The sequence below is a fragment of the Prionailurus bengalensis genome, chromosome C1 (assembly GCF_016509475.1).
Source record: "Prionailurus bengalensis isolate Pbe53 chromosome C1, Fcat_Pben_1.1_paternal_pri, whole genome shotgun sequence".
In the NCBI taxonomy this organism is placed as follows: Eukaryota; Metazoa; Chordata; class Mammalia; order Carnivora; family Felidae; genus Prionailurus; species Prionailurus bengalensis.
This window is the reverse complement of record NC_057345.1, coordinates 95087459-95112821: the sequence shown is the minus strand read 5'-3', so window position 1 is coordinate 95112821 and position 25363 is coordinate 95087459. Positions and strand designations below refer to the sequence as shown.

Here is a 25363-nt window from a genome sequence, read left to right as displayed (position 1 = left end):
ATGGCAGGTATGCAGTGTGGAAAGATGACTTGGGGGAGAGAAAAGCTGAAGAGCCCCAGAGGGTAGAGAGCTATTTTCCTGGAGAGAGGACAGAAAGAGAAAGAGAAAGGGGGAGAGTTCAGCGCATCAGGATTGTGCAAGAAAAGCACCCCCCTCCCTGAAAGTAGCTGGAGAGAAAGAAGGAGAAAGTGAAAACACTTGCAGGGGACTGGATAGAGAGAAAGAAGAGGATTTCGATACCACCAGGATTCTATAAACTGTGGAGCACAGAGTCTAAAATTTCAGAGCTCAGTGCCTGACGGTGCTCTAGTGAGAAAGTAGGGTGAATCCCAGAAGCAGGCAGCGTGGCCTGATGGGGTCGGTGTGCCACAAGGAGAATCAGTTCTCCTGATTGAAGTGCATTTGGTAGCAGCCCTATGGCTTCCCAGTGGGCAAAAGTCCTGGAGGACCGTGGAGAGCAGCCATGTTTACTGATATTGGAACAAAGACACTGGAGTACAGCAAAACCTGGCGCCAGCTGTATGTTGTGATTTGCCATAAACTCTGGACCTCTGCCACAGTGTTATTGTGCTAATGTTTTCCAGGACAAGCCGGCACCCAGCCATTGTCCAGAGAGACACTCCCCCAGAGATTTGGTGCAGGTCCAAGCTGCAGGGCTCTCTGAGGTGTGGGGTTATGAAACACAGTCCCATCTGAGATAAAACTCTGGAGGGATATGCCACCTGGCAGGTGGACAGCTTGGACATGGACAGGGTGGGGGCAGGGAGCAGACAGAGGCCTGAGACAAAGGAGGGATGCTTGATCGCAGGTTGGTGAGGGCATGGGGTTCCTGCACCAGAGACTAGGGATCTGTGTGAAACCATTTTCACTTCTAGTGCTCACATGCATGTGTGCATGTACACAGATCAGCCCCAGTGAGCTAAGCAGCGCTACCAAATGAAGAACAGAGCCATTACACCAAACCTCACCCACCTATGCTCTCCAGGCACATTCCCCAGAAGACCAGCACAAATCGCCTCCACCTGCTTATTCGTCTACAGACTATAAAGTGTGTGCTGCAAAGTTTCTGTGCTAGAGGAAACTGGCTGTAACTTCATTCAGGTTTCATTCTGTTTGCAGATTTACTTATTTTCTTTGCTTCTGGTTCTGTGTAGGTTATTTTCTGTATTATTTTACTTCTTTTTCTTGGATACAGAAAGAGCAAATATTTCTATTTTTAATTTTTATACTATTTTATTAAATTTTTAGTTAAAAATTTTAAAACTTTTTTCCCTTCTCTTTTTTCTCTATTCTATCAACCTTCTCTCAACAAGCAGATGGAAACACCCCTAGGATCTAGCTTCCTTTATTTGATTTTTTGTTTTGTTTTTAATTTTTTAATTTTTACTTTTTATCTTATGTATTTTTTCTTCCTCCAAAATGACAAGATGGAAGAATTCACTCCAAAAGAAAGAATAGGAAGAAATGATGTCCAGGGATGTAATCAACACAGATATAAGTAAGAAGTCTGAACTAGAATTTAAAATGACTCTTATAAGAATACTAGCTGGCAATTTAATTTTTTTTTCAACGTTTATTTATTTTTGGGACAGAGAGAGACAGAGCATGAACGGGGGAGGGGCAGAGAGAGAGGGAGACACAGAATCGGAAACAGGCTCCAGGCTCTGAGCCATCGGCCCAGAGCCCGACGTGGGGCTCGAACTTACGGACCGCGAGATCGTGACCTGGCTGAAGTCGGACGCTTAACCGACTGCGCCACCCAGGCGCCCCAATGATTTTTTTTTCTTGATACACTTCACTTATTCTTGTTTCTTTTGATTTTCTGTTGTTTTCCAATACTTCTTAAATTGAATGTTTAATTCATTTGTTTTTAATATTCTTATTTTCTGACAAATGCATTTGTCATTTAATTTCCATAATTTCATAATTACTTCAAGGGTAATTTAGTAATAACTTATTTAGTTTCTAAATGTCTTAAAGCTATTCTGTATTTTCTAAACTTAATTTAATAAATTTGCAGTTGCAAAGCATAGTCTGTAGAGTACTGATACTTTGAAACTATTAGGGCTTCCCTTGTTGCCTAATACATGGCTTATTTTTATACACATTATACATATGCTTAAAAAGAATGGTGAAAGGGGGTGCCTGACTGGCTCAGTCAGAAGAGCATGTGACTCCTGATTATGAGTTTGAGCCCCACATTGGGTGTAGAGACTACTTAAGTAAGTAAATTAATTAAAAATATGATGGTGAACTATTCAATGAGTGGAGTTATTTACATATCTACTGGTTTGATCTGGTTTATTGTGTTGTTTACAAATTTTATATCTTATTTCTTGTCTGCTTTAACTATTACTTTCTCAGAGATGTGTGTTGTAAAATCATCCTCTTCATTTATTGACACTTGAATGTACTCATTTCTGTCAGTTGTTGCTTAAGTTTGTCAATATCTTTTGCTATCAAGATATATATTTCAGGGACACCTGGGTGGCTCAGTTGGTTGAGCATCCAACTCTGGATTTCAGTTCAGGTCATGATCATAGAGTTGTGAGATCAAGCCCCACATTGGAATCCATGCTGAATGTGGAACCTGCTTGAGATTCTCTCTCTCTCTCTACACCTCTCTCCCGCTTATGATCACATTCTCTCTCTTAAAAAAAAGATATGTATTTTAATATACTCTAATTTCTTTTTGGCCTCACTTTCATCCCTTTATCTATGCTGTTGTTATTCTCTGTGCATCAGTTTCTTTATCTGTAGTAATTTTTTACTAGTTGTTAAGAGTAAACGAGTTAATATTTGTAAAACACTTGAATAGTGTTTGGTTGGCATACAGTATTATATAAGTGGTTTGTATAACAATGAGTAGAAGTGGTAATTAAATCCATGGGCATGGCTGAAATCATTTGAGAAAGCATGACAGTTTGAGAAAATAAGAGGATCAATGATCAATATTTAAGAAACTTTTATTTAATGGCTGAGAGGGGAGGCATGAACCTCTAAAAAAAAACTGAGTAGACAAAAAAGTAGGAGGAAAACCAAGAAAGTATATTCTCAGTGGCACCAGAGTGAAGGAATAATTAATAATACTGCTGAAAATGTGTAAAATTGTCAAACCACTATGTTGTACGCCCGAAACTAATGTAACATGTGTGCCAAGTATACTTTAATAAAAACATTCATGAAAGAAGTTGAAGATTAAGAAAAATAGTGCTGCTGAGTACAGGTCTGAATGAATGTGTGAAAAACAGCATTAACTGCAACAGTTGAATGAGAGGTTTAATGAGTACAGTGGATGCTGTGATGTATCTCTGGGAACTCCCTTGAGGAATAAAGATCTTATACCATCAGTTGCTGGGAGTGTTGCCAGCAGACATGTCTCAGCTATCAACCTCCTTAAATAATTGCCTTGGCTAAATAGATCCTTTTCGCCTAAGGTCATAACACTTTTCCTTGGCAAAGCTGGCATTCGTACTGGGGAGAACTTTGAAAGTGCGTTGCATTTTAAAGGTCTGTGTGGGATGGGCTAAGGCCTTTGTTGAGATGGGGCATCACAACCTAACTTCTCCCTCAAGTTTATTTATTTACTTTGAGAGAGAGAAAGGCACACACACACGAGGGGCAGAAACAGAAGGAGAGAGAGAGTATATGAAGCAGGCTCTGCATAGTCAGCACAGAGACTGATGCAGGCTCAAACCCACGAACTGTGAGATCGTGACCTGAGCTGAAATCAAGAGTTGGACCCTTAACTGACTGTACCACCCAGGTGCTCCCCCCGCCATTTTTTGTTTATTTATTTATTTTGGGAGAGTGTGAGAGGGGGAGGGGCAGAGAGAGAGAGAGAGAGAGAGAGAGAGAGAGAGAGAGAGAGAATCCCAAGCAGGCTCTGCACTGCCAGCACACAGCCTGATGCCAGGCTCAAACTCATGAAACCATGAGATCGTGACCTGACTGAAACCAAGAGTTAGATGCTTAATGGACTGAGCCACCGAAGCACCTCTCCCTCTTCCCAATTTTACTTCCTTTTCCTCCCTTCCCCATTTACTGATCCCTAATAAACTTCCTGCATGCCAAAATACTTTGCTTCCCAGGGAACCCAATCGGTGACAATGAATTTCATTTATAGGAAGTGGTGATGGATAAGGGAGAACTGAGATGCAAAAAGTAAGAAGTAAATGATAAAAACATGGAAGAAGCCAAGAATGGGCAATCTATTCAAATAATTTGCTTTCATAGATAGGAGGATAACCAAAATCAAGGCAATATACACGGTTCACCACCCTGCCCCCTCTTCAGTAAGAGAGATATTTGACTGAAAGATAAATGCCAGTTAGACATACTGGAGTCTTGTATCACTGAAACTAACTTGTAACAAAATGTTACAGCAGTTGGAAATTATTGCTTTCTGTTAATGGATCAGGACATCAAGTTCTTTAAACAATATTAGCTCATTAAGGAGTTTGGGCAATAACTAACCAGCATTTTTAAAAGACTAACATAAACCTTTGAATTAGCCATCTTATGTCTGTCTTCTAAATTTGGTATGAACCAGTTTACATTTTTATTGCCTATATCTGATAAAACGATCCTCTAAACCACTCCTCCAACAACTTCTTTCTAGCCCCAGCTGAACTAGAAGTCTATACTCTTTAAGCCAGACTTAACCTGTTTCTTGGTTAAGTTATTTACCAACGGGAATCAAGAGACTCCTGAAAAGTTTCTCTCTGGAGATCCAAATGAAGGTGCAAAACAAAACAAAACAAAACAAAAACCTTTATGGGGAATGAAATTTTTAAAGAATTAATTAATTAACTGTATGACCATAAATAATAATTTTGACCGAGTCATGAGCGTGTGGTGGAGGAAAAGGTTAGGTTAAGACTGGAAGCAAAGCTTCAAGAAAGAGGAAAAGCATAGAAACTCCAGGAACTATCAATAAATATGCCGCTGGCTACAGGCAGGCGTCTACAAGGTTCGCACACCACGAGTGCATGGAGACTCCAAAACGGCCCTCCGACGTCTTTTAAAGCACTGGCGGGAAAGAAAAACATACACTAGCGACGAACACAAAGGCAGAAAATTTACGATTGACCCCGGAAATATTTTATTTTGCGTAGGTATCTGGAGAATATTCTTCTGTGATTCGTTACTTGATCCGGAAGAAGAGCCAGCAAACGTCACTTGCGATTGGATTGTCTCAGAGGGCGGCGCTTTAGCGAGCCAGTCACCTTGGCAACCGGATGTGACGATCGCGGAAGCCGCTGACTGAGCTTTGCTGGGCTGGCAGCTTCGGTGGGCGGGGTCGGTCGAGCCCGTCCGGCGCAGACTTCTCCACAGACCCGACAGTGCTGAGGGAGGCGCCATTAAGGCCACGCCTCCTACGCTGACTCCGGGTGGCTCTGGAGCGGTGTCGTAGGCTCCCGGAGGCGGAGACTCGGGGCGCTCCTCTCAAAGCCTAGGGCCCGAGCAGCGTCGTCAGCCGCTGTGGTTCTTCCGGTTTCTGGTGGCGGCGTCGCCTCCCTCCGAAGGCTGGGGATACGCCCTCTCAGCCGTCGTTCCCCTTTCGTCATCGAACCCGTCTTGCTCCGGGACACCTGCAGCGAAACATTCTATCGCTCTGGTTCTCGCCCCTTGGAGAGACCTCGCCCCCCCTCACCCCACCCCCATTGCCCACTTTCCTGGATGTGCTGGCCCCTCCGACCCCTCTAAAATGTCCAATAACCTACGGAGGGTCTTCCTGAAACCCGCAGAGGAAAAGTCAGGCAACGCCTCAAAGTGGTAAGTACCGGTTTCGAATCTCGCTCGACACACCCGCCCCTCGCCCGTCTCTTAGCAGGGTGTCGAGTTGGCCGTCGTTTGCGGACTCTGTGCAAGTCAAATGAGCTTGATTCCGCAGTGGGAGCGACTGCGGGGCAAGTGCTCCTCACGGGGCCACTCAGAACCCTCAGAGCGCGCCCCTCTTGGAAACGTAAAGCCTCTTCAGAGCCTGACGCAGGCAAGCCTCGGCCGTGGCTCCGCAGGACTCCATCGTCTCAAGTTACGTAGGCGACATAGTAGATAGAGCTCCACGGGAGAGGAAAACCAACATGGCCGACAATCCTGTGTGACTAAAACCTTCTGGAAGATTCTTGCGCACTCGCAGAAAAAACACGCAGCGCCCAGCACGGACATGCAAGTGCAGCCCAGGAGGCGCTGGACCATCAGTGAAAATAGGTAGTATTTAAGAGAGCGAGAAGGAAAGGAAAAATTTTTGTGTAGTTGATGAGTATATGAATTTAGACGCTGAAAAGTTGATCTCGCGTGAAGGAATGGATTTTTCAAAAATCAGATGATAGTTTTATACGAAGAGAAAGAAAAGTAGAGTAATTCTCGTGTAAAATCGATCCTTTAGGACAGATGAGAATGCCATCTCTAATTGGATGTCTCTGTAGAGGAGCTATGTTTGACGTAGGGAGAGTGTAGTATTTCTTAAGACGTACGTACGTACGTAGTTGCGCATTTACAAAATAGTTTTTCACTGACTCAGTTTTTTTAAGGAAAGGTTATGTTGGTCAAGATGAAGTAAAATGGGAACAAAACTGTGAGCGAAGATCGAATATTTTAAGTTGTAGGCTCCATAGTTAGTAGAGGTATAATAAGTGGTGGGAAAAAACTTATGGGGCTCCCTCTGCAGAAGAAAAATGTAAAGAAAGCCTGGAAATTGAGATGTAAAAATCACGGAAGAGGAATTATGTTTGAAGAACATCCGGCTGCCTAAATTTAATCGTAACTTTGACAGATACTGTTTGTATGACTTAGTGCCTTCTTTCCAGTCGCCTTTCCAGTAAGAGGGCTTAGAGATATTTTAAGAATTAAAAGAAGAAGTGTGTGTAAAATACTGGGTATAGGAAAGCAGAAAACCACTATTTATGTGTTAGCTGTTGTTATTGTAAGAACACAAGTTTGTTTCTGTACAAATTTTAGCCCAGGAAGTAGGCAGTAGGTTTCTTTTCATCACTAGTAGATACAAAACAGAATTATAATAACGACTGGAAAACATGCATAATATTCTAAGAAGAAATAACGAATCGCCTTGAGCTAAAGCAATATTGAAGAACTGCCAAGAAAGAACCACTGCTTTTCAAATCGAATAAAGAGCCAGCTTGTGTGTACGTATGTTGTTTGTTGGCTTACTTTGGTGGAAGCTGGGGGGAGAGGAGAGGCAGAGGTAGTGTTCTGTATAGATGATTCAAAAGTAGAATTACTTTCTAATGATTGTTCATTTCTTCTCCCTTGTTTTGGTACCTGGATATTTGATTACATCTGGCTTACCCTAATATAATGCAGTTTGTTTTAGGATTGCATTGTTTTTCAATATTAGAAATAGGGTAGACTAAGAACTTAACGTTTATATTTCTTGTGTATTTTAACTCTTTTATCCAGTTTCTCAACCTTTGGCTGTCTATATTTGACATTTTTTAAAACATTACAAATTGAATTATGTTTTGATTATATTCGTAAGTCATTGGGAATTCTTAACTCGTTGGTTTATGCATTGTTTTCATCATCTTTAAATGCATTTGTTTCTTCAATCACTGGGGTTTGACATCACATATTTGGGACATTTACCAGATGCCTTTATGAAGCTATTTGACTCTTATTTTGGTTATTGCTTTGCATATTCTATTCTGTTTTGTAAGTAACAATGTGCATGACGCGCAAGTATAATTTTATAAATCATTTGATTACTGTTCTTGAATTTATTGAAAGCTTAGGTTTCATACTTTTCTGGTAATATTTTTGATGGTATTGAATCATTATCTTCATAAACTTAAAATGAGCATATGATCTTATTTTCTATTGATTGTTGGATTTTTCTTGAGTTACTGCTGCTTTTGTAGAGTTTTTCAACACTGCGTTACAGAATGTTTATTGCTTAATGTATCTCTAATTCATCAGGGCATAAAGTGTAAGAATCAAATTTACTCTTAGAGTACAAAGGAAAAATCTGGAAGATCTATGCGATAGTAGGCATTAAGTTTATTTAGATTGGGGCTTTATTTACAAAGAGCAAAACAGGAGTTAGAATGGTATAAGTATAAAGAATGTAAACTTTGGAGTTACAACGACCTAGGTTCATGTCCTAGTTTCCCATTATTATCCGTATAGTTCAAACATTTTGTTGAAAAATATTCACTGAGTGCCTGCTTAAGTGATAGACTGTGCTAAATGGAGAGACTAACTAAAGAACAGGATATGAACCGTGCCCATGAAAAACCTCATAGCTAAGGGGAAGATGATGTAATACAGTTTTAAATAGCATTACGCACAGGATGCTGTCAGGGCATAGAGAAAGGAAATTGTAGAAAGGATTCGGGAGCACCTGAGTTGGGGAATGTAGATACCAACTTGCCAATTAAAGATAAATGCAGGCTGTGCTCAAGCAGAGGGAACTGATAAATAAAGCACCAGTATGGTTTATTATTTGCTATTGGTATTTTTGTTTGAGTCTCTACTGTAAGCAGGATGAATAGGTAGCTCTTAAGCGCTTGGTTTGCTCTGCTAGAGAGATTAGACTTCATCTACTGGAGATCATTCAGAGGATTTTATGAAAAGGGTTGTCACTTCCCACGTACATTTTAGATAACTGATGGCAGTGTGGATTTGGGAATGAGGGATCAGGTGTATAAAGATTCTACTTAAGTTGTCCTTTCAGAGATTCTGAAGACCTGAACCAGATGATGTAGAGTAAGGGTTGGATTCAGAGAAATATGAAAGGGAAAATAGGCATATTTTGTTAGTGAATTGGCACAAAGAAAGGGGGATCAATTATAATGCCAGTTCTCTGGACAGATATTGGTGAATTAATTGAGATGAGGAACACACCAAAAAAACGATTGCAGAGGTATTTGAATTTGAAACTCAGGCAGAGTCAGAGCTGAAAATAGAGATTTGAGTTAGCACCTTAGATGTATTGTAATAAAAGCCTGTGATGCTACATCTCACAATAATAAGAGTTAGGATGTGATTGGCAACTGGCTTCTGTCTCCTCTTAATCCTTTGTTCTTAAATGGGGAGCTAAAATGAGTGTCCATACCAGCAGGCTTGATTTAGTTCGAAACATAATGTTTCATTGTCAGTTTACTGTGCATTTAGTTTTGTACCCCATAAGTGTTATTATCTTTACTATTTGAGTGTGTAAGAAAAGGACATCGACATGTATGCCTTACAGGCTAACTGAAATCTGTTTCTCATTAATCTCTCACTTCATGCAGTTGAATTTTTTGGACCTTGTTATGTTTGCTTTATGTTAAAGTAAATACAAGAAAGTATATAGATGGGATTGCCCATGAGAGCATGTAATTCTGAATAAGTTATTTAATATTACCAAACCTCAAACTATAAAATGGTAATGGTGATACTCACATTACTGGGCTGCTTATTAGGATTAGCGTTAGCTATTTATAATAATTATTATGTATATAACATTATGTAGTATATAGTATTGTATATATTATCACATGTATATGGGGTATGTACATAATGTTAAATCATAGATAGTACGATGGAAGAAAAGGTCTTCTAGCTGTTGAAAAAAATACATTTTGCAAAAATATCTACAAAATGTTCTGTGAAATTTTTTTCATTCCATTTCTTGTGAATGTGTTATGTCGATATTAGAATAAAAAAAAGTTAGAAGTTATATAAATATGTTTAATATACTTACTAAAGTTCTCATACCTTTTTATTAAAGTTCTTACATTGTCAAAAATTACCTGATTCATTTACTTATTCTTGGACACCAATTGTATATTTTAGTGGAGTATGATAACTTGCATTTATTAGGAGCTTATCATAATTCCAGCCCGTCATTTCATTTGCTGCTTATAGCAAGCCTTATCATTCCCATTTTGCTAATGAGGAAACATATTCAAAGAGGTTAAGTAAATTTATTAAAATTAATTAACTAATAATTGGAAGAGCCAAGATTAGAAGCCTGATAATTTTCTAGTGTATTCTTCTTTTGCCTTTTAAAGTCTCTAACTGTTCGTTTTTCCAGCGTAGTTTCTCGGTTCAAATACCAACTGGTTTAAAGGAATTAGCACATTGATGATTTTTTTTTTTAAATCTTTAAGTGAAAAACTAGAGCATGGGATGTAGAATCTGGTTCTAATTTTAGTTCTAACATTAGCTTGCAGAGTATGATTTTTAAGAAGACAGAATCTTTATAAGGTTTTAGTTACAGTTACTCTCGTGGCAGGTCTCTTCTAGATCTGGGGGAAAAAATGGATATTGATTGGAGAAGGGTGAATCTCACCCTGTTCATTTCAGTTTAATATTTAGAACTTATTCCATTTGTTACTAGTAAGTCGTGTGTGTTTGTTTTTAATGATGACACGCAGGAGTTAATTCAGCTAATGTTATTGTTTACAATGTGCCAGTTACTCTCTTAGGTGTAGAGGATTTACATGCGAAGTGCATAACTTGCCCTTAAGGAATTTATGTCTTTGGTAGATTATGTGAATCTCTGTTGATATAATGACATAGAAGAAACTATTTTCCTTCCCTTTTTGAAGGGGAAATGGAAGAGAAGAGTGTAATCAATGATTAGACTTGAAAATAGTTTGTGCGGTATGTTTTCTGTAAAGCAGGCACATTGAGGCCACATAATGAAGTATGTGAATGAAGTATCAGAAGCATGTGCCGTTTGTTTACAAACCATACCAATTAAAAATGTGCATGCCCATACACAGATAATTATAAAAGCATAGGTTCTGCTCTTTGAAGCTTTTAATCTGAGGGCTAGATATTATTGACAAATGAAGTGCATAAATAAGCTAAATAAGACTAAAGGAAAGGTATTGAGACAGTTCAGTTAAAATGGAGATTTGGAAGGGATACATTAGTTTTTACATAATTTTTTGAGGCCCTACTGTACTTGGCATTGGGAGAACAATTACAAAGTAAACGGTATAGTCTCTGACTGTAAGGAAAACAGTATTTTACTCATTTTTTAGAAGGCATTATATAACTCGTAGCATTCGTGGCACTAGTGGGAGTGCTTTATGGATTTCAAGTTGGAAGAAATTAATGTGAGTTTGAGTGACTTGCAAATATTTCATGGAGAAGATGGAATTGGTCCTCAATTTATAGCTATGTTTTAAATTGCTGGAGAAGGAAAAAAAAATAACTTGAAGAATACTTAGAATAAATAACGTACATGGGAGAATCCAGAATAGCAAAGAGACCTCTGTGGGAAAATCAGAGGTTTTGTGTTTAGAAGTTAGAGATGGTACTGTTGTAGAGATTGGTTGGGTCTAGATTTTAGATAATTTTCAAGTCAAGCTGAATTGGCAATGATGTATTATTGGAAGTTTGAGAAAGGAGGTAACAGTATGAAAACAATGATTTAATCTGCCAGAGATACGTAATAGTAGTGGCTGCAGTCACAAAAACTAGTTTAAAAGTCACAGCAAAATACAGGAATGAGATAATGAGGACTAGACAGGTCCTAGGTAATACACGTCTGATCTAGGTCATGGTAGTGGCAGTAGTGAAGAAGAAGAAGAATGAGTAAGAGCTGTAAAAAGGAAAAAAAAAAAAAAACCCAAAACTTTACAGATGCAGTGATTCATTCACTATACATTTATTGAGTGTTTACACTTTGTAAGCATCTATACAAGATGCTCTGGGTGAATCAAAGGTAAATAAGGGCAATAAAGGTGTCAGTGATGAGTGGGGGATTTAAAACCAAAGTGACTTGGGAAATAATAGTGCTGACATATGACTAGATGGTAGAATAGAGTACTAGTTTTCAGTAGAGAGTAATTTTAACTTTAAAGTCATGGTTTTCAAAAAAACATCATGGTATGAAAAGTGAAAGATTTTGGTAGGACATCACAAATATGGAACCGAGGTCAATATTAGGGGATAGGAATGATGGATCTAACTGTGAGGGTTATTATTGCAAAGGAGATAGTTGAAGGAAATAGTTCAAGCAATCGACACAGTAGTTGAAGCAATTGGTACAATCTTTAAGGAAGAATGTCTTTAAGGAGAAACAGGGTCAAGAATTGTGCTTTGGGGAATAGTCTTAAGTGGGTGCTTAAAGTGCAGAATAAGAAAGGGAACATTAAGAAAAACAAGCAAATTGTGCATAATGGACATCATGTTAGGGATCTGTTCACGATGGATAATTAATTAGCTAGCAGTGTCTATTTCAGCAGGAAGCTCCTAGAGAATGAGAATAGAATAAAGATAGATTTAACTGTGAAAACACATTTGGTAATCTTTGAGAATGAAATTTAGTAGAATAATGGGAAAGAAAATAGACTGCAGAAGAGCGTGAATTTCGAGACAACTTTTTGGCATATCAGCGATAGGAAGTTGGTAGATGGCCTTAATTGTGGTTCATTAACATCATCTACCAACTTCCTATAATCAAATTTGGCACAAAGATCACAATCATCTTTTTTTTTTTTTAACATTTATTTATTTTTGAGACAGAGAGAGAGCATGAACAGGGGAGGGTCAGAGAAAGAGGAAGACACAGAATATGAAACAGGCTCCAGGCTCTGAGCTGTCAGCACAGAGCCCGATGCGGGGCTTGAACCCATGAACTGTGAGATCATGACCTGAGCCGAAGTTGGACGCTTAACTGACTGATCCACCCAGGCGCCCCTATCATCTTTTTAATCTTACATGACTTTAACATTTATATGGATAATCTCTTTGTCATCTGGTCTTTCAGTACAAAGTTCTTTTTTTTTTTCATTGATCTTATTCTGCATTCTGCTGCCATCCATCCACTTCTGTAGTTCTTGTTGTCAGATAAAATTGTTGCATCTATGAAATTCTTGATTCAGGCATCCTCTTTTTGAACACCAGTTGCTATATTTCTAGCTTACTTATTTAAATACTCCCATTCTGATCATTTTTTAACTTTATCTGGCCCTCCAGTCCAACAATCCCTTTATTTTCTCCTTATACTTTCACCTTTGTCTTATTATTTTTTTTCATCCTGTTTAGATTCTATATTCCATCATTTTAATAAATTTTTACCAATATCCTAAACTCTTTTGTTCCTCTTTGATTTTTTTTTTCCCCATTCTTCTGAAACCACCCCAGCCCTGGATTTGCTTTCTCTTTGCGTATACCCAGTGGAACAAGAAAATCTCACAAGAGCACAGATTGGTCTCACTATAAATTCATAATCACTACCTATAGCCTTGGGCCATCAGCACTACCTGATGACTGATATTGCCTGAGGTCATCTTGTTCTCTCTCAAAGACTGTTTCAAATCTTTGATTTGCCTCAAATTTCTATTTTTGCTCCTATACTTAGCATATGATGTCATGTCCTTTTCACAGAAAAATAAAAGCCATTATATCAGAATTACTTCAGCCTCTTGACACCAAAGCTTTATAAGCCTAACTGCAGTTGTGCCTAACCTCTCTTTCAGTGCCAATGGAAGAAGGTATTTCTTCACCCCTCTTTAAGTTCAATTCCTCTACCTGACTGCTGGTTCCCATTTCCTATCTCTTAATCAAACCTTACATTCATTTAGCCCTTTTTATCCTCTTCCTCTTGGTAAATCATATGAGCATTAATATATGCTCTGGTTCATCTAACCTTAAAAAGAGAAAAAAAGATCTCTTATTTGACTCCATTTAGCCTCCATCTACTTGCCAGTCTTTCTCTTCCCTTTTGCAGTCAAAGTTCATAAGAGCTGTCTGTATTTTCTATCTTAATATCCTCTGCAACTTTCCCCCCCACGAAACTACTCTTTTAAAGCCCTCAGTGACCCTCATACCATTCATGCAAGTAGATTTTTAATTTACATCCTATTTGACTTCTCAGAAACTTTTAAATAGAATTTCTCAGGGGCGACTGGGTAGCTGTTGGTTAAGCATCCAACTCTTGATTTTGGCTCAGGTTATGGTCTCGCGGTCATAAGATTGAGCCTGGCATCAGGCGTCATGCTGAGTGTGGAACCTGCTTACGATTCTCTATCTCTGCCCTTATCCTGCTCATGCGCGCACACGCGTGCTCTCTCTCTGAAAAAATAAATAAATGAACTTAAAATAAATAGGGGTACCTGGGTGGCTCAGTCGGTTGAGCGTCTGCCTTCGGCTCAGGTCATGATCTCACATTTGTGGTTCGAGCCCTGCATTGGGCTCTTTGCTGATAGTTCAGAGCCTGGAGTCTGCTTTGGATTCTGTGTCTTCCTCTCTCTTTGCCCCTCCCCTGCTCACTCTCTGTTTCTTTCTGTTTCTCAAAAAATAAAATGTTAAAAAAATTTTTTTAAGTAAATAGAATTGCCCAAGTTTTGTGAAACTCTCTTCTTTGACTTCCATTGCATCAGAATCTCTTGGTTTTCTTTCTACTGCTCAAAGAAAATGGGAAACTGCTGAAATATTTTAAGCAGGGAAGAGCCAGCTTTAGTATGCTGAAAGCTTTCAAAGGGAGAGGATGTGGCTGAAATAAAGGAAGACCAGTTATGGGGTGCCTGGGTAGCTCAGGCAGTTAAGCTTCTGACTTCAGCCCAGGTCATGATCTCACAGTTCATGTCTCTGCTGTCAGCACAGAGCCTGCTTCTGATCCTCCTGTCCCCCTTCCTCTGCCCCTCTCTAGTGTGTGCTCCTCCTCCCCCAATAAACATTAAAAAAAAAAAAAGACCAGTTATGAAGCTACTATAATAGTCTAAGCTAGAGATGATGTTTGCTTGAATTAGAATGGAGACAGATGATTTGGAAAGAATTGAAAAGATCAAGGGAAATTTAGGAGATAACATCAATAAGATTTTGTGATAGATGGAATATAGATGGTTAGAAAACAGGAAACTGCTTTTTCTGATTTAGGCATCTAAAATAGATGGTATGCCGTTTATCATAGAAAAAAACTGGACTGTATTTGAGATTCTGAATGGAAACTGTATTTCCAAATACAAAACTGTATTTGAGATTCTGAATGGAAATGTCATGAGGGAAGTTGGATATATAAGCCTGAGTCTCAAAAAAAGCTAAGATAGAAATATTTTAATTGTTACTGTATAAATGGTAATATAATTGAAGTCATGCACATAAAAGAAATAATTGGGAAAAGCCTACAGAGTAGGGAGAGAATTCAGTCTCAGCTTTGGTGCGTTCTAGTATTTGAAGGTTGATTCAAGTAGTATGTATGAGTTGCCAAAGAAGACTGAGGAATCATTACAGCAGTAAGAGAATTTCATATCTAGGAAACCTTGGGAAGAGAGTGTTTTAAGAAAAGGAGGAAGCATTTTTGTTCTCATTCAAATGTAATGTATCACTTATCCTACTTAATGATAACTGCCTGTTTACATGCACATACAACCAGCAGTTTAAGTTCTTTTTGGGACTGTGGGTTGAACTAGCTTGGCAAGCAAACATTTTCTGTAAAGTTCCAAATAGTAAATATTTCAGATTTTGTGTGCCATGTGATCATCTCTGGTGTAACTACTCAACTCTGCTATTGCAGCATGAGAACAGCCATTTAGTACAATAAAGATGAGTGTGACTGTGTACCAATAAAACTATTTATGGATACTGACATTTGAATCTCGTAGTTTTCATATACCACGAAATACTGTTCTTGTGACTTCTAAAAATCATTTAAAATAGAAAAAATATTCTTAGCCTGTGGGCTACACAAAAACAGGGAGGAGACAGATTTGGCCCAGGGCTGTAGTTTACTCACCCTTTTCCCATAACTGAGCCTGTGGCCTGTACCATAACATACCCTCAAGTAAATTTTTGTTGAATAAATTAAAGTTGAATAAATTCTAGTCTAGTTTATATGTCTCTGGGGGGTGGGGAGTTGATGAAGGTAGGCTTTCCTCTTTAAGTCCTGAAAGCAAGAATGCATACTTTATGTTCATGCTTCTCTTTCGAGATTAAGTTTTAATTTGCTAAAAGTAAATTTAACATTTTGAAGCACTATCAAGTGGCTAGAAAACAGTTTTAAATGTTTAAAAAGATATAATTATATTATTTTGGGTTATGGAAAGGCAAAATCATTGTTCCAGAGCTTCCTAGAATACACAGAGTTTTTGGGTTTGATTTTTATTAATACCTAAGGTTTTAAAAATGCCTGCAGTCAGTAAAACACACCTTTATATCATTGAGAATTCTAATTTTATTATTATTTGTCTTAAGTTTTTGTTTTCATTTGATCTCTGTCATATAAGGCCACACTGTCAGTAGGACATGAACCCTGCATTTATATTGCTAGAATTTAGCATGAGAGACAGTCTATAGGCAAACGAACAAATAGATTAATATATATTTACCAATTGTGATATACCATGAAGGAAATTAACAGGTGTAATATTATAAACTAATAATGAAAGAAGAGCAAAAATAGTTAAAGTGGTCAGAGAATATCTCTCTTGAGAAGTATTATTTATGCTGAGACTTGAGTTATATGGGTGGGAGAAGAGTACCTAGGTAGAGAGCATGTGTGATGACTCTGGGTCCCATGAGAGCTTAGTATTTTCCAGGAACTGAAAGGTGGTTTTCGGCATAAATAACTTGGGATCTCTGCATTTAAGAAATCTACAAATTAATTATACAACAGATATTGATATATTTTGGATTTTTAAAAAATCAGACGGTCTATACTAGGTTATGGCTCATAAGTATCAGGATCAAAATTGGCTAGGTTAAAAAAAAAAAACCCAGTGTGTTCCGCAATCACTGAAAATTATTTAGCTGAAATGGTGTTGCTATTATGTATATGGATTGACAGATAGTTGGAACAAATGTGAGTGATTCCCATAGCAAGGGCTATTTAGCACCAAACTTCAAATGTGCTAAGTCAAAGAAGAAAATGGTTCCTACATGAGTAACTCCATTTAGTCTTCAAAAATGTGGCACACGAAGGTATCACCACAAGAAATGACTTTAAGCAAAAGAAGAATGGCTGACCGTATGACTTGTGAGTCACTGTCAGTAGGAAGAGGACAGAACAGGTTGAATAGAGGGTAGAAAAGAGTGAGGGAAATAGAATGTACATAAATGGAGGTGAAATGAGAATCCTGGTCACTCAGAGTAGAGGAGGAGGACAAGAGGGGAGAATTCAAGTAAAAAGAGAAGGGAGGATGCTCATAGTTTAAGAGGAACATATTCTAGTAAGCATAATTTTATACGGGGTAAAACCTTAGAAAAGTTTAATCTACCCATTGCTTAATCATATGAGAAACTCTAAATCAAAGCTGATCATTATCTTTGATTTTCACTTCTATTTAAAATCTTTGTTTTGCAATAGTTCACTTTGAAAACTCAAAGTGACAAATGATATACTTTTATCATATTTTATAAATTTTTATCTTTTTAAAATAATATTTGCAAATATTTGTTTTTAAATAAAATGTATATACCGTCTAGTATGTTGTATTTATTTACTCAATGTTCTTTTAAGTGTTTCAGGCTGCATGTACCAAGTAGTTCAGACGATTGGCTCGGATGGAAAAAATCTTCTGCAATTACTTCCAATTCCTAATTCTTCTGGAAATCTTATACCGCTAGTTCAATCTTCAGTCATGTCTGATGCTTTGAAAGGGAATACAGGAAGCCCAGTTCAAGTTACTTTTCAGACTCAGATTTCCAGCTCTTCCACAAGTGCATCAGTTCAATTGCCCATTTTTCAGCCAGCCAGTTCTTCAAACTATTTTCTTACAAGAACAGTAGATACAGCAGAAAAAGTTAGAGTTACTTCTGTGGGAACTGAAAATTTTACCTCATCAGTTTCTAAAGTTCAGAGTCATGGTGTGAAAATTGATGGACTCACCATGCAAACATTTGCTGTTTCTCCCTCCTCAACACAAAACGATTCACCTTATATTTTAGTAAATACTCAGAGTCTTCCAATGACTGTGAAGTCTCCAGTTTTGCCTTCTGGGCATCATTTACAGATTCCAGCCCATGCTGAAGTGAAATCTGTACCAGCGTCTTCATTGCCTCCTTCAGTTCAGCAAAAGATACTTGCAACTGCAACCACAAGTACCTCAGGAACAGTTGAGGCCTCCCAAATACCAACCGTTATTTACGTATCTCCTGTAAACACAGTGAAAAATGTAGTTACCAAGAACTTTCAAAACATTTATCCAAAACCTGTTACAGAAATAGCAAAGCCAGTGATACTAAATACCACACAAATGCCAGTGAATGTTGCTAAAGAGACACAATTAAAAGGTGGTCAGCATTCTCAAGCTGCTCCTGTGAAATGGATTTTTCAAGAAAATCTACAGCCTTGCAGTCCATCTCTTGTTCCTGTTAAGTCTTCAAATAATGTGGCTTCCAAGATTTTAAAAACTTTTGTAGATAGGAAAAGTTTGGGAGATAATACTATAAATATGCCGGCATTGAGCACTGTCAGTCCTAGTGGGACACAGTCCAAAAGTATGCCTATTAAAGATAATGCTTTGGTTATGTTTAATGGGAAAGTCTATCTATTGGCTAAAAAGGGGACAGATGTTTTGCCATCACAAATTGACCAACAGAATTCTGTTTCTCCTGATATTCCACCAAGAAAAGATACATCACAGATAGTGAGTTCAAGCCCAGTCACAGAAATATCCAGAGAGGTTGTAAATATTGTTTTGGCTAAAAGTAAATCTTACCAGATGGAAACAAAATCACTTTCAAATACTCAGCCTGCTTCCATGATCAATCTAAGGGCAGAGAAGAATAAAAAAGTGGAGAAACCATCTCTTTCTACCCCAAACCCACATAATATGAATCAACCCATTAACTACTTAAAACAGAGTAAGATTTTATTCACAAAGCCAGACTTTCCAGATGGATTTAGTACAGTACAGAATGCCCCCAGAAAAGGAAATATCATCCAGAGCATAGAGAAAATAAGTTCCTCTGTTGATGCAACAACTATCACTTCACAACAGTGTGTTTTCAGAGACCAAGAACCAAAGGTAATTTTCCCATGTCAGGGTGTTCTTTTTCTCTATCTATATAGAAATTTTTTCTTTCTTAATTCTCAAAGTTAGTTACCTATGATACCTCTTCCCCCCCCCCTTCTCCCATCCTCCACTCCATCACACACATACCATACACACATGTATGCTTAATTAAGTCAGAGCTTTCATCTGAAGGCAATGTTTGAGGAGGATAATTGAGAGCGTGCAAACAGTATCTCTCTCTTAATTCATTTGGCATGCCAAAGCTTTAAAACAAAATCAAACAAACAAAAAACTCACAGAGCAAGAAGGTTTATTGGTGAAAGATAATGTGAATTCAAAACTTGGTAAATTCTGTGTCCATGCATGTATTTATTAGATTACTGTTAGTATATGAAAAGATCAATATTACGCATATAGGAGAGCTGGGTTTTTTGTTTGTTTGTTTTGTGATGGTAGGGAAATATCTGGCAGTTTTTTTAGGTAGATGGTAGAAGGGGTAGGATGGTGCTAATCAGTACCTTTCAGTCATTTGTGGAAATAGGATTTATCAACATCTTTGATTTTGTTTTGTTTTGTTTTAAGTAGACGAGTTTCCTTTTTTTTTTTAAGCCCTTCTTTCTGATTCTTTAATTATTCAACATATCCACATAGTTACCTTTCTGTTCTGCTTAAGATATGTGTGTCTGTGCTCACTAAATACTTATGCCCACTCTTTCCTTACCTAGAGGCCTTAATAATGTCAGTGTTTCTCCCCTTCCAGAGATATAAGGAGGTAAATTCTGAAGGAGTTTAAGATTGATTGAAGGCATAAGACTTTTCCAGAAGACTACAACTTCCAACTAAAGTTATATAGATTATTTTTTGACTTGTCATTAGTCTGTATTATTTCATCTGTTAACCTTTCTAGTGCAAGAAAGCAAAGTAAATGAGAAATTGTGGAGGAACAGTTTAAGTTTGTACCCAGTTAAATTCATTTTTTTGAGTGTGGGTGGTAAGGCAAGGGTAATGCAAATCAACCATTTAGGACTTTAGAGCATGATGGTTTTTGTTTTGTTTTTTTTAAGTAAGATGAGATGATCACTTAGTTGCCAGTCTGATGAAATAGCTTAAGTAATTGGCAGTATTGTTTGTGTGTTTTTGTTTTCTTAATTGCAGATCCAGAATGAGATGGCATCAACATTAGAAAAAGTTCCTCAAGAGAGGAATGACAAGAACCATTCCCAAGGAGGAAGCAATAAGGTATCACATCTGAAGAATGATGCTGAATTTAAAAAGATATTTGGTCTCACTAAAGATTTGAGAGTGTGCCTTACTCGGATTCCTGATCACTTGGGCTCTGGAGAAGGTTTTGACTCCTTCAGCCGTTTGGTGAAGACCAATACTTATAAAGAGACGGAGTTTATAGAGAAGGAGGAAAAGAAAAGACAGGTAATATATTTTGTGTCCTTTGTAGTTACTACAAATGTTCACGAGTGTGTTTTCTTGATTTGTTTTTTTAGTCTTGTGCATTAATATGAATGGTAGTTTTCAGATTTGCGTGTGTATATATTATACACATTTGGTGTTACAGAGAACCAAACACACAAAGGTAAAAATGTATCCCCAGTGAATAGAAGACATTTTAAGTGTTTTTATTCACCTGTTTATTTTTTTTTCATTAAAAAACTATAAGAAAATGGCCATAACTTTTTAAACTAGCTATCCTACGTTGAAGACCCTATTTAAAATAAATAATCCAAATGTAGAGAAAATACAAGCATTCAGATGGTCGTTGCAGTATTACCCTTAATACAGACATTTTAAGAAATCTACTTGGTCAATGATGAAAAAAAATCCCTATGACTTTGCCTATTTTACTTAGAAATATATCATTATTACACTGTGTAATATTCTGAGCTTTAGATCAGAGACTGCTCAACCTTTCCCAATGAAAAGCTTCCACATATATGCCTACTGTGCACAAGGAAACAAAATTAAGTCAATTCTGCTTCTCAGATTCTTTATAAATGGCTGTTGTATTTTGGCGATAGATCGATACATCTAATAGTTAAGCAGGAAAATGTGAATTAAGCAGTTTATTCTCAGTGAATATCATTAGGACATTGCTATTCATTTTGGTACTGTACAATGGTAAACAATTTTTTGCTAGAGTTCTCAGTATATTTTGTTGAGTTGAATTTAATTGATAAGTATTTGTCACCTGCAGACTGTTAAATTTGACAGCATACTGTCTATGTGGCAATAATTGTTTTTCTTTTGAAATCTTACTCAACATGACAACAGGGGTTTGATAAGAAAAGAAAAGCAAAAACCGTTAAAAAGATGGATCACACAAAGAAGAGAAAAACCGAGAGTACTTATAACACAGCTCTAAATGGTGGAACTAATGTCACCAATTCCCAACTTGTCAGCAGTATTTTACCAACTTCAGATGTATCACACCATAACATTCTCACAAGCCGCAACAAAACCAGAGAAGAAAAGAAAACTGAGGTTGAACACTGTACCCCTGAGAACCAGGAAAAAGGCACATTGAGTTTGAATGTAGCTTTTGAGCAAAGTCATTCCTTTAATAAAAGTTATACTGAAGACATTTTCCCCATGACGCCACCAGAGTTAGAGGAAACCATTCGAGATGAAAAAATAAGAAGACTTAAGCAAGTGCTGAGAGAGAAAGAAGCAGCTCTTGAAGAAATGCGTAAGAAGATGAACCAGAAATAATGAAATGTTGCTCTTCTTAAAGACTGCAGTGAAATAGCTGTCTTTTTTTCATATACTTTTGCATTAAGTTAATTATAGATGCATTAAGGTGTTCTTTGCATATGAAACTTGTTTTTTCATCAGTTGATTGTTAAATTTTATTTAAGGACTACAAAAAAGGTTGATTCACATATGATTCTTGTGAATAATCTACATGGGGTATCTGAGTCTTTGTCTAGATACCTTTTTTTGGAAGGAAAAATTTTCTATTTTTCTATTATTTTAATTAGAAATCCCCGAGTTTGAATATTTGTGCAGAGTTTTTGTTATTGTATGTTTGCATCTTTAGTTGAACCACTCAGGTGTTTTTCCAACAGCAGACAATTATATAATCCAGGAGAGGAAATTGGCTCTGAATTTAGCTTTGCCAATGGGCTTATGTATGTACTCAGTCTCTATCCATAAAATGATGTAATTGTTGTAATTTTTTTTCTATTTCATGGAAGAAAATGTATAATAGCAGTATTATTTAAATATCCAAACATTTCTCAAGAGTTGAGGGATACTTGTTTTGTGGCTTTTACAAAGTAGTTTTATATAAACCAAAATGGGTTTTAGAATTCAGGCTATATAATGTTTGCTTAAAGTGATGCATTATTATTCCTAGGCAAATGCTTTTTCTTCCTTTTGTTGTTGTTGTTTTTAATATGTACATATTGAGAAGTAAATCTGAACAATGGCCACATATAATACTTTTTAAAATTGCAAAATGTAGTTATTCTTAATGGAGGCAAACATTTTTCCGTCTGGTTATGTTTGATTCGGAGAGGTTGGGATTTGTGTTGTGGATAGGGATTAATGGGAAGGAGGAAAAGTTTACCAAAAAAAGATGAATAAATCCCTGGAAGTAATGTCACATACAACCTATACGTACTGAAGGGAGTAGAACAAGTGCACACTGATCAACTAAATTCTGCCTTTTAGATTTTTTGTAACAGTTTTATTGAGATAATTCATTTACCATAAATTCACTTTTTAAAAGTGTACCGTTCGGTGGTTTTTATTGTTTTCACAGAATTGTGCAACCATCAACATGACCTAATTTTAGGACATTTTCATCACTCCCTCCAAAAAACCTCATACCTAATAGTGGTTACCCCCCAAATCCTCCTACCTCCAATCCTAGACAACCACTAACACACTTTATGGATTTGCATATTGTGGAAAGTCATAAGCATAGTATGAGTCATTCAGTATGTTTTCTTATGGGATTGGTTTCTTTCACTTAAAGTTTTCAAGGTTCATCTGTGCTGTAGCATGTATTAGTATTTAATTCTTGTTTAAATTGCTGAATAATAATCTATTATATGAATATACCACACTTTGTTTTCCATTCATCTGTTTCTGGACATTTGGGTTGGTTACTCTTTTGGCTACTAAGATGTTATGTTGCTATGAATGTTAGGGTGTAAGTTTTTATGTGAATGTATACTTCCAGTTCTCTTGATTGTATACTTAGGAGTGTAATTGCTGGGTCATATCCTAACTCTGTTTAACATTTTTGGGAACTGCCAAACCATATCAGTCGGGTTTTTCTTACCCTCCTCAACCAAAGTGGATTCTTCAAGGACACCAGTGACTTCTATGTTGTGAGATCTAGTGGTCAGTCAGCAGTTGTCTTAATTTATCTATCATGGGAATATAATTTCATGAATCATTACCTACTTTGAAAATTCTTAAACCATTTTATTAAAGAAGCAGTACATGTGCATTGTAGACAATTTAAAAATACAGCAAACTAAAATATTAAAAGTTGAAATTTCATGTTCTCCTCATGCTAAAATTTTAATGTTGGGGCTTGGAGATAATGTGATGGCCTCTTTGTTAAGTTTATTCCTAGGTATCTTATTTGTAAATGGGATTGATTCCTTAATTCCTCTTCCTGTTGCTTCATTATTGGCACATAGAAATGCATATTTCTGTACATTAATTTTGTATCCTGTGACTTTACTGAATTCATGTATCAGCTGTAGCAGTTTTTTGGTGGAGTCTTTGGCTTTTCTATATAGAGTATCTTGACATCTACAAATAGTGAAAATTTTACTTCTTCCTTGCCAATTTGGATGCCTTTTATTTTTTTGTTGTCTGGTTGTTATGGCTAGGACATCCAGTACTATGTTAAATAAGTGGTGAGAGAGGACATCCCTGTCTTGTGCCTGACCATAGAGGAAAAAGCTCTCAGTTGGTTGTTCCCATTGAGGATGGTATTAGTTGTGGGTTATTCATATATGACCTTACTATGTTCCTTCAAAACCCAATTTGTTGAGGCTTTTATTGTGAATGGACATTGTACTTTTTGTGAAATGCTTTTTCTACATCTATTAAAAAGATCATATGGTTCTTATCCTTTCTTTTATTAAAGTGGTATATCATGATTGATTTACAAATATTGAACCACCCTTGCAAACTAGGAATAAATCCCAGTTGATGGATTTTTTTAATGTACCGTTAGATTTGGTTTGCTAGTGTTTTATTGAGAATTTTTGTATCCATGTTCATTGGGGGTATTGGCCTGTACTTCTTTTATTTAGTGGAGTCTTTCTCTGGTCTTGGTTTCAGGGTAATGGCTCATAGAATAAATTTAGAAGTTTTCCTTTTCTATTTTTTGGAATAGTTTGAAAAGAATAGGTATTATTAGCTCTTCTTTAGATGTTTGGTAGAATTTACCTTTGAAGCCATCTTGCCTTGGACATTTGTTGTGAGATTTTTTATTACTGATTCAATTTCTTTTCTGGTTATCCGTCTATTCAAGTTTTCAATTTCTTCCTGTTTCAGTTTTGGTAGTTTATGTTTCTAGGGATTTATCCATTTCTTCCAGGTTTTCCAGTTTGTTGGCATATAGTTTATCATGATATTCTCTTATAATTGTTCATATTTCTGTGCTGTTGGTTGCTATTTCTCATCTGTCTTTTGTGATTTCATTTATTTGGGTCCTTTCTCTTTTTGATAAGTTTGGTTAGAGGTTTGTCAATTTTATTATTTTTTTCAAAGAACCAGCTCCTGGGTTCATTGATCTGTTTCTATATCATTTATTTTTGCTCTCATTTTTATTGTTTCCTTCTCTCTGCTGGCTTTAGGCTTTGTTTGTTGTTCTTTTTCTAACTTCTTAACATTGGAGATCCATAACTAAAGGCTACTAGTAAATAGATATTTGAAGTCATAGATCTGAACAACATCACTTAGGGAGATGCTATAAACAGAGGGTAAAATGGTAGGCTCATAGCTGAGTAAATTTAAAGGTTGGAAAAAGGCCGATCAAATTTTGAGGATTGGAAGAGGTGAATATTAAATGAATTGTATTTATAAGTCCTTGAAGTGTCCTGACACATAGTAAACAGTGTTTGTTAAATAAAATAAATTCAACTACAATCACCCTGACATATTGCATTCATCTTCCATTTCATTTCATTTTCTTATCTGTTTGTTTTAGCCTACCTTCTCCTTTTGATTTTTCTACTTATTTATATTAAGGCTCTGCTGATCATGCAATCGTCAAGCACCCACACTTCTTCTGCTATTATATACCATCATGCTGAAATGTGACTTGTATCCTTTAAAGCAAAATCCCGTTTGTCAATATTGATAGTCTCAAACTCTTGCTCTCTCGTTCTGAAATTCACTCAGATTAGGGTTTTGTCTTTACCACTCCTCTAAAACCTTTTTAAGTTCTCCAACAAACATCATAT

The 25363-nt window shown here is 36.9% G+C and overlaps 1 protein-coding gene and 1 long non-coding RNA gene across 4 annotated transcripts; one reads left to right on the top strand and one right to left on the bottom strand.

The window, feature by feature from the left end:
• Positions 1-5080: 5080 nt before the first annotated feature.
• On the bottom strand, positions 5081-6087 carry LOC122480919. 2 transcript variants are annotated; one of them, XR_006296702.1, is made up of 2 exons: positions 5787-6087; positions 5081-5594 (listed from the first exon to the last, which is right to left on the bottom strand). It is a non-coding gene; the product is annotated as an uncharacterized LOC122480919 (long non-coding RNA). The 2 variants fall into 2 exon arrangements; XR_006296701.1 differs by having other exon boundaries at positions 5727-5843.
• LRIF1 (ligand dependent nuclear receptor interacting factor 1) lies at positions 5584-25055 on the top strand. Of its 2 annotated transcripts, XM_043575822.1 has the most exons (4): positions 5584-5778; positions 17420-18929; positions 20073-20345; positions 21201-25055. In XM_043575822.1, the coding sequence occupies exons 1-4, from the start codon at positions 5711-5713 to the stop codon at positions 21636-21638; spliced, it is 2289 nt and encodes a 762-aa protein (XP_043431757.1). In that variant the 5' UTR covers positions 5584-5710; the 3' UTR covers positions 21639-25055. The 2 variants fall into 2 exon arrangements, with proteins under 2 accessions (XP_043431757.1, XP_043431758.1); XM_043575823.1 differs by lacking the exon at positions 17420-18929 and having other exon boundaries at positions 5665-5778.
• Positions 25056-25363: the final 308 nt, after the last annotated feature.

Coding starts and splice junctions, on each gene's coding strand:
- LRIF1 (XM_043575822.1), top strand. CDS start 5,711: ATGTCCAATAACCTACGGAGGGTCTTCCTGAAACCCGCAGAGGAAAAG. Junction 5,779..17,419: donor TCAGGCAACGCCTCAAAGTG/GTAAGTACCGGT, acceptor TGTTCTTTTAAG/TGTTTCAGGCTGCATGTACC. Junction 20,346..21,200: donor AGGAGGAAAAGAAAAGACAG/GTAATATATTTT, acceptor ACATGACAACAG/GGGTTTGATAAGAAAAGAAA.